The 9,166-nt window shown below is 66.5% G+C and overlaps 1 protein-coding gene across 1 annotated transcript; it reads right to left on the bottom strand.

The window, feature by feature from the left end:
* Positions 1 to 1,114: 1,114 nt before the first annotated feature.
* On the bottom strand, positions 1,115 to 7,927 carry GLI4 (GLI family zinc finger 4). Its single transcript, XM_032416075.1, has 4 exons — positions 7,884 to 7,927; positions 6,234 to 6,395; positions 2,920 to 3,036; positions 1,115 to 2,151 (listed from the first exon to the last, which is right to left on the bottom strand). The coding sequence occupies exons 2-4, from the start codon at positions 6,355 to 6,357 to the stop codon at positions 1,226 to 1,228; spliced, it is 1,167 nt and encodes a 388-aa protein (XP_032271966.1). The 5' UTR covers positions 6,358 to 6,395; positions 7,884 to 7,927; the 3' UTR covers positions 1,115 to 1,225.
* Between the last annotated feature and the right edge of the window lie 1,239 nt (positions 7,928 to 9,166).

Raw genomic sequence — 9,166 nt, 5'->3', positions numbered from 1 at the left:
TCAGTCAGTTGAGGGGCTGAACAGAAGAAAAAGGCCCGGTCGGACCAGTGCAGGCCCCGCCCCACCCAGTCCTTGTAGACACGTGCGTGGGGCACAGGGGTCTGTGGGACAGTCTGGGGCAGTGTGGAGGACCTCCAGGCTCTGCTCTTGGGGGCCGCCTGCCAGGTCCGGTCTCGGTGCTGGCATCCGAGTGCAGCCTCCGCGCAGAGGTAGCAGGAGACCCTCCAGCGCACAGCTGCCGCCCCCCTCCCCGTGAAGCCCCGGGGGCTGTGCGTGCAGGCTGCTGGAGCGCCGAGGCCCCACATTACCCCCGCGGTGTTAGGGGGAGACAAGAGTTGGGAGAAGGCGGCTTTCCCTCCTCTTTCAGGCCACAGCGCACCAGCAGAGGCGACTAAGGAGGTGCCCTGAGCCCCGAAGCTGATGTCCAGAGACTGCCTGACTTCTACTCCTCTCCCCTACAGCTGCTCTCCCCCTGAGGCGGGGGGAGGGGGGGGGCGCATGGCAAGGGAGTCCAAAGTGCTTGGTGGCCACGGGGCCCTGGGAGTGTGGCCCGGAGAGGTGAGGCCGCCCAGCTACATGCCGTCGGGCTTGGAACTGGGGAAGTGAGGCTCGGAGCTGCAGCCAAGGGAGGAGCCAGGCAGCTCCTCAATGTGGGGTGGGGGTGGGGTCCCGAAGTGTTCCGGAGGGAGCAGGTGGGGCAGGGAAGGCGCCTGCTTCCCCACCCAGCTGAGCTCTTTCCTGTACCTCGGGCTGGAAGTCTGTGAGCTACAGGACAGGTCTGAGGAAGGCCAAAGCCAAGGCCTGGCCACAGCCGCAGAGGTCTAGGCCTGTAAGGGGGCGAACGTCCTGGGCCCCCCTCTTCCCCGGGCTGGAGGCAGCTGCGAAGCCTGGGCCTCTTCGCATACGGCTCAGGGTAACGGACAGGAGGCACCTTGCCTCGGGCAGCCACCCCCTGACCTCACCTGCTGGGCTCCCGACACCTGCAAACACGCAGCTATGGGTCCAGGCTCAGTGAGGAGGCCTCCAGGCGTCAGGCCCGCGGCAGTGGCCCCCCGAGACCAAACGCCAGCCACGCCTCTGCAGAGACAGGCAGGAGCGACTCCCATTTCCATCCGTTAAAAAGAATTTATTTGGGCCACTGGGCGTGCGGGGCTCGCTGCGCGGATCAGGAAGAGGGGGAGGCAGGAGCCCTCTCCCCGGAACCTCCCCCGGTCCCTCCCGCCCGCTACTCCCGGTAGTGGACCCTCTGGTGCTGGATGAGCTGGGAGCTCTGGCCGAAGGCCTTGCCGCACGCGCCGCAGGCGAAGGGCTTCTCGCCCGTGTGGGTCCGCAGGTGGCGGAAGAAGTGGGAGCGGCCGCGGAAGGCCTTCCCGCACTGGCCGCACTCGTAGGGCTTCTCGCCGGTGTGGATGCGCTGGTGCTCGATGAGCACGGAGCTCCAGATGAAGGCCTTGCCGCACTGGCCGCAGGCGTAGGGCTTCTCGCCCGTGTGCAGCCGCTGGTGCCGCACCAGGTTGGAGCTCTGGCTGAAGGCCTGGCCGCACTCGCCGCACTCGTACGGCTTCTCGCCGTTGTGCACGCGCAGGTGCTGCGTGAAGTGCGAGCTGTGGCTGAAGGCGCGGCCGCACTGCGCGCACTCGTACGGCTTCTCGCCCGTGTGGATGCGGTGGTGCTGGATGAAGCCCGACCAGCCGCGGAAGCGCTTCCCGCACTCGTGGCACGCGTACGGCTTCTCGCCCGTGTGGATGCGCTGGTGCTTGAGCAGCAGCGACCTGTACCTGAAGCTCTTGCCGCACGCCTCACAGCGCTGCGGCTTCCCGCCCCGCGGGCCACCCTGCCGCGCCCCGGGCCCCGACCCCCGGCCGCCCTCCGGCTCGCCGGCCCGCTCGGGCTCCCCCGCCGGCCCCGAGGCTCCCTGCGGCAGCAGCGTCAGGCGCCACGGGCCCGTCTTCTGGGGGCAGGGCGCCGTCCCCGCCAGCTGGCCCGTGGGCCGCTCCAAGCCGGACTCCTGCCCAAAGCGGTCCCCGCACCTGGGTCTGCGGGGAAGGCTCCTCAGGAGGGTCCTCAGTGCCCCCCCGGCCGGGTGCACCTCGTCTTCGGGATGGCGGGGGTGGGGAGACGACGGAGCCTGCCCCGGCTCTGCCTCCGAGTCTGAAAGGAGACGTGGAGGGGCAGGTGGCACCCACCCCGGCCTCGCCTCCCCCTCCGCCGGACCCGGCTCTGCCCATCTAGCTGATAGCGCCAGCACGGAGCGCGGCAGTGCTGGGGGCCAGGGGGAGGGCAGACCTGGGGGACAACGCCCCTAGATTTAGCCCCCGAGCCCAGTGGCAGAGGCCCCTGCGTCGGGTGCTGCCCAGGCTCCTGGCGGGGATGTGGCCGCCCCCCCGCGGCACTGCCAGGAACCGGATGGAGTCTAGGTGGCAACTGTCTCCGGGCCTGCCCCCCTGGGAAGCTCCTGACATCTCCAGGACGTCCCAGGAAGGGGGGACAGAGACCCCACGGGGGCATCCCAAGGGCTTCCATGGGGCGGGGGATGTGGCAAGGGGCTGAGGGCCGGAATTAGTGGGGCCCCAGCCAGGCTGTGGGGAGAAGGGGATGGGGACCAGAGCTTAATTTAGGGGACTAGTAGAGGCCCACGGCACTACACGGTGGGGAGGAGGGGACCAGGATGACTCCCTGGCTGCTGGCCTGGTGGCGGACTGCTGCTGAGTGGGAGATGCTGACTGGCTACAGCTCTGGGGCTCAGGGAGGGGGTCCGGGCCATCGAGGACAGAAGTGAGCACTGAGGCAGGGACAAGTGAGATGCAGCGTGCTGGGAGCGTGGTGCCCGAAGCGGTGGGCGCTGCAGAGAGCCCGGCACGTGGCAACCATGGGTACGTGCCCTCGGGCAGGGACCGGATGGGGGTTCCGCTCACTCACCTGGCCAGCAGGTGTCTCTGCCAATCTGGACCTCCTCCACATCTTGGAGATCCAGGTCGGACAGCTGCTCCTCCTGCAGTGGCCGGGAGAGCGCCTCAGGGCTGCAGCCAGAGGGGTCTGGGGGCACAGGGGGATGGGGGCTCGTCTCCCCCTCCTCTCCAACCTAGCCCAGGCCTCGCCCAGCTGCCTGTAGAATGCCACTGCTCCTCACACCACACACCTCCTTGCCCTCCTGGGGGTCCCGTGGGGCCGGTGCTCCCCAGGAGCCACAAAGGGAGACGGGCGCAGCCACGTGACACTCCTTCCCGGAGAGTGAGGGGCCCTAGGCACTGCCTGGCTGCTCTGGAGTGGGGGGCAGTTCTGGGGACACGGGCCTTTCTGGGCTGCAACCTTCACAGTCCCCTCCCCCAGCCCTCCAGCCGCTCACCACCACCTCTGAAGGCCGGAGCCCTGGCTGGGCTGTGTCCCCCGACCCCAGGCACCTCCAGGGAGGCCGTGACACGGCACCTGCTCTGCTCAGTGGAGGCCCCAGGCCTGGGCTCTCGTGGACGCCACAGGGGAAGGCGTTCGGGGCCAGGAGGGCAGGGGGAACTTTTCTGGCTGGAAGGGACGCTCCTTGTTTGTAAAATGGCACAGAAAGTCCATGCTTGGACGTGGACACGGGGAGAAGAGAGTCGGGGCGGGGGAGAGCCAGAGTTCAGGTCTCAGGTGCCGAGGCCAGGCACCCTATCTGGAAGGCCTGTCCCTGGCTGGGGGGTAGCGCCGCCCTGGCCACACGGCTCCTCCCCACCTCTGGGCAGCTGGTACCCGGGGCTGCACGGCCTTCTCGTCCCCTGCTCCTGCCCACAGACTGCCCCTCCTGCCGCAGGGCTCCAGACCATACCTTCCAGAACGAGTTCTGGAAGCCTGTGGTTTGGCAGGCACAGCCTTGTGCCAGGCCCCTTGGCCAGCCCAACACAGCCCTGGCTCCCAGCATCTCTGCCCTGTTCCACACCCCACCCGCCCAACTCCCTGCTCTGGAGGCTCGGGGAGGAGTGGCCGCCAGCTCTTTGCACCAGTTTCATGCCCACCCCACCCCCAGGCACCAGGCCGAGTGCCCTGTGCCCATGCTGCTCCCTTCACCCGCTCTAGCGGACAGATGGCTCCCCGCTCAAGGACGCCCTCTGCCCCCCTCCAGCATTGTGCCCAGCCAGAGATTTAGAAACTGGCTCTTGTGTGAGGTGATGTGGGAGACTGGTGGGATCCAGCCCTGGGGCGGGCATGAGGGACCCCAGGTTTTGCAGGGCGGACCCCACCCACTCTGGTCTGGGAGTTGAGAGGCTGGGGCTCCAGAAGTCCTGGCATCACTGGCTGGAGGGCCCTGGGTAGGTTCCTGAGATGCTGGGGTCTTTCCTCTGAGGGCATGTGTGGCCCCCAGGGCACTGAGGAAGTCACCAGCAAAGGAAATGAGGTCGACCGTGAGGGGCAGCCTCTGCCCTGGACAGCAGCTTGGTCATGGGGCCCAGCTCTCTCTGCTGGGCTGCTCTCCGCGAGGAGGGGACGAAGGCCACCCCTCTCCTCCCTCTGGCCCCTTGGACCTCCCTGGGCCCCATCACCCTCCAGCCACGCCTCCTCCTTCAGAGCCTGCTGGAGGCCCCGCCCCTCTCTTCTTTAGGATCAACCTTGGTTGTTTTCCTTGCAGGCAGCCTCCCCCCCCCCCCCCCCCCCCCCCCCCCGCCCCGTTTCTGAATAGTACAGAGCGTGCTGAAGCTGCTGGCTGCAGCCCACACTCCCTCTCACTGGGCAAGGCCCCTGGGCACTTGAGCGCACTTGGCTGTGGCTCAGGGGACCCAGCCCGGCCTTCCAGGCTCTTGCTGGATCAGGGGCAACCCCACTCTGCCTGGGCAGGAGGACCTCCATCTTGGGCACCAGTCTTCTCATCCAGCAGAACTGGCTGGGTCTGCATGTCTTCGGGGACAGCCCCTCCCCAGTCCTACGTCCTGCCAGTTAGAAGCCACGAGCCCCAGCTTGCTGGGCCCAGTGGGGGGAGGCGGGCTTGAGTCACACTGATGTGTTCTAAATCCTACTGGCTTCCACTGGCTCACGTCTGGGCTTCCATGTCCCCGTCAGAAACATGGGGACAGGAGGCCCTACCTTGCCAGGCTGTTTTGAGAGGTGGCATGAGAAACTGGAGGTGGAGAGTGGGCTCCGGAATCCTGACTGCATGGGGACAGGGGGCACGGACACAGGGGGTGGGGGGCCCTGGGGGAGGCCCTCAAACCACCCTGCAGGGAGAGGCAGATGTACCAGCGAAGGCCTACGGAGCATGTTCTCCTTCCCGGCAGCACCCAGCTCCACACCCCCCCATGCCCCCAGCCTGGTCTCCATGGCGACGGGCATGGGGCCGGGAGAGATCCCCGAGCCAGGCGCAGCACAGGGCACGGCTAGGAGCCGCTCCCGTTCCAATCCTGGACTGAACTGGGGGGTGAATCCCATGTTCCCTAGCTGTGTGTGACCTCTGTGGGCCTCACTGTCTCATTGTTAATGTGGCCACTGGGCTTCAAGACAGTCCGCACAGAGCCCTCGGCACAGAGCGGGCGCATCTCAGCCATCATCACGTCACTCCCTGTAATGCCGGGGCTCGCCAAGAGTGAGAGCCCCGGACGCAGAGCGAGCCCCACCCCCTGAGCCCAGGGCCAGCTCTTTAGGACACAGGTGAGATGAAACACACCCAGGCCCTTGACCTGGTGGTCATCAGCTCATCTGTGTCCTCAGCTGTGAGGAGCGAGGCCAGGCCTCCTGGGGCACGTGGGGCATGGACAGAGCCCCTGCGACTTCCTGATGGCTGAGTGTGAGCAAGACCCAGGGGCACCACATGCCATGGGCTTAGACACCTCTCCGCCCCTGGCGCCCCGCCAGTCACGGGCTACTGCCATGCCTTTGACATCCTGAGACCCTGCCAGGAGGCTGGGACAGCCTGGAAGCTCCACCCCTGCAGGTCCCGGGGGGCCCCAACCCAAACCAGCCTGCCCAGAACTCTGGATGCTGTTTTCCTGGGGTGGGAGCAAAGGCTCATAAAGGGAGATGGGAGGACACAGGGCCCTACCACTGAGGCTGCTCTTCCCCAACCCCCAAACACAGTCCCAGGGGACTGTGGGGAGCCATTGCTCACAAGGCTTGGTCTCCGGCCTCAACCACGGCTGCCCCGTCCCGACCCAAGTGTGAGGGTGCAGGAGCCCCAGCACCCAGGGAGCCGCCCTGTTTCCAGCCTGCAGTACTGGTGGTGCGGGCCAGGCGAACGGTGCAGGGAGGCGGAGGGAGCGCAGGGTGAGTACCGTGTTGATGACCGTGGAGGTGAAGCCGGGCCTCGCGGTGGTGGGTTCCAGGTGTCCCTGGTGACGCAAGATTGCCAGGGGACGGGACATGAGGGGGCTCCTGACCGTCCCCCAGGGTCGCCATCTTCCCCAAGGCCTGCTGAAGGTATGCACACCTGGGACCTGGGGAAATGAAAACCATGGCAGGATGAGGGGGGTCAGAGGGATGAGTGGAGGGCGGGGGCAATGCCAGGTGCCGGTCAGCCACAGGGGAGCTGGGGGCTCCTTCGCCGGGGGGGGGGGGGGCAAGGGGGCCGGGGGGGCCGTGTGGGGCTTGGGGTGAGAGCAGCTGGGCCCCTGGTATGTTTATTCCGCCACGTGGAAAGCACCAGCACACCCACAGGGACCAAGTCCAAGTGCTCATCTGAGCAATGGTCTGGTCTGGAACGTTCTCCCAACCCAGATCCTAAAGCAGGTGGGATCTCCCTGAAGAACCTCCCGCAGCACAGCTGGGGCTGCTGGCCCTGGAGAAGGGTGAGAAACCGCACTATGCCTGCTGGAGCATGAACGTTCTAGATTAAATCTTAACAAGACAATTCCTGAGAGGAAAACCGCCTTCCTCTGACCCTGCAGAGCCCCGGAAGCTGCGGGCCGGAAGCCGTATGAGCGGCCCAGTGCTCTGAGCCTCCTCTGGGGTCGAAGGTACCTGGCTTTAATTTGGTTTGCAAGAATGGTTTGATGCAGTGTGAGAAGGATTTTTCTTTTACACTGTGGTGAAGCGGGATTCCTCATCAGGGTGTGAAGAAGAGGACGCAGGAAGGACAAAAGTTAGAGTACATTAAGCAATGGTTGCAAACAGTATCTGCTTCAAGGTGGGGAGGCAGCCTCCACAGGGCTCCTCGCCAGCGCCTGGGCCATCTCGGCACACCGCATTCCCTAATGATGGGAAGGGTCACGGACACTCGGGAAGTGGACACAACTGGACGCAGGGTGGGGCTGCAGTCATGACGTCTGGGTGCGGGCCCTCAACCTCCTAAGTCTCAGCTCAAGTTACTCGGTTCGCTGCCCGGGACTTATCGGGGAAGGGGCACATTCCCCCACCCTGGTTCGCACAGGGAGCGCGCGCACACGGCCGCCCGCCGGGCCACCGGCACGAGATCCGAGCGCAGGCTCCACGCCCACACTGCTGCAAACGGCGGCAGGCGAAGGGGACGGGGACGCCGCGGCCAGGAGCAGACCTTCCCGCCCCCTCTCCTCCCGGCCTGGAGCCTGAGCCCCGCGGGGAACGGCCCGATCTCGGGGCGCTGGGCGGCAGGGCGCAGCCTGCCCGGCCGAGGTCCGGCGCTCACGCCCCCGGCCGCGGACTTCTCTGAGCCTCCGTGTTCCACCTGTAAAGTGGGCACAGCGCCGGCTCCGTCCCCGCGGTTCCGGGCGCGTGGGGAGGCGCCCCGCACACGGACCCTGCGCTCGCCGGGGGCCGGTGCGCCCGCTGCGGCCCGCCACGCCGCGGAGGCCTCCTCTGCGCCCCGGGGCGCCCACCCGCGCCCCCCGGCCGAGGTCACGGCGGCGCGGGGTGAGGCCAGGGCGGGGCCCGCGGGGACGACGCGTGAGCGCGGGCGGGCCGCGCATCCCCGCAGCAGCCGCCGCCGCCGCCGCCCGGCGCCCACTCACCTTCCGAGCGGGAGGCGGCCGCCCGCGCGCCGGCCGGAAGTGCGCCCGCGCCCCGCCCCGGCCCGCCTGCGCGCACTTCCGGGACGCTCTGGGCGCCGGAGGACCGCCGCCTCCTTGGCGTGGCGTGGCGGCGCGGCGCGGCGCGGGGCGGGGCGGCCGCCAGCTTTGCTCCGCCCGGGGCGGTGCAGGGCCCCCGCAGTCCGCCCCCGAGTTCTCGGCCGCTGGCTGTAGATGCAATCGAAAAGTTGCACCCAAAGCGTCGTCAGTACCGCCTTTCTTCCCTCGCGGTGTTTCTGCTGGGCGGCCATCAGTCGCTGGCGAGCTAGCTGAGAACAAATTCTCTTCTTTTTTGGGGTGTCTCAAACGCCCCTCTAAACTGCCCTACCACCAAAATTGTTCCCAAACTCTAAGGCCTGAGGAATGGCTGTTACAAAATTTCCCAAACCTTACCATGGAATTCCTCCTGATGTGCATCCGAAGTCTCTTTTTTAGTCCTGTTCTTACAACCCCAGAAAGAGAGAAGTAAGCGTCACTCCTTGTTAGGAAAAGCAGACAGCCGGAATAGGCTCCTGTGAACTAATCCAGCAGGATGGACGTCCAGGGGCTGGTTTGCCCACGCTCGCCCTGAGCCCAGCCAGGTGGACAGCACGAGGACAGTAAGGCAGGACCCACGCCCAGCCAGGGAGCCCCGGGCTGCAGGGATGCCCAGGGCGGAGGGAGGGGAGCCCAAGCCCAAGAATCCCAACATTTGGTTCCAGGGCGGGTGCCAGGCAGGAGAGAAGCTGCATGATCAGGGACAAGTGAAGGACTCCGTGACGGTGTGGTGAGACAGGATGAGAGCTGGGAAACGGGCAGAAGCCAGCCTGGAGCCGCCCATTCCTGCCGAGGATTAGTGCGGCCATCTGCTGCAGCGGCCTCACTCACCCCACGCTGCAGGCTTCTAGCCCTGCAGGTTCTGTAGGAATCCCCCGCTGCTCCCCTCTGCCTGACTAATGCCAGGCCCAGGGCCAGTACTGGGAACAGGATAGCTCCCTGACTCAGTGGAGCTCCCATTCTAGTGTGTGGGAGAGAGCAGAGACCAAACTAGCAACACACCCCCACCACAGCCCGGGTAAGAGCTTGGAGGGAGCACACACGGGCTTCGTGGTCCGAGGGCTCGCTAAGGCAGTGACTTCAGAGGAGAGGGAGGAAGAGAGTAGGGCAAGCTAGTCGCACAAAAGCTAGAGGGAAGAGTCTTCAAAGCAGAAGGAAGAGCATGTGCCAAGGTCCTGAGGCATGAGCAT

The sequence above is a fragment of the Phoca vitulina genome, unplaced genomic scaffold (assembly GCF_004348235.1).
Source record: "Phoca vitulina isolate PV1807 unplaced genomic scaffold, GSC_HSeal_1.0 scaffold18, whole genome shotgun sequence".
Taxonomy (NCBI): Eukaryota; Metazoa; Chordata; class Mammalia; order Carnivora; family Phocidae; genus Phoca; species Phoca vitulina.
Note: the sequence above shows the minus strand (reverse complement) of the source record. Positions and strands in the feature narration are given on the sequence as shown.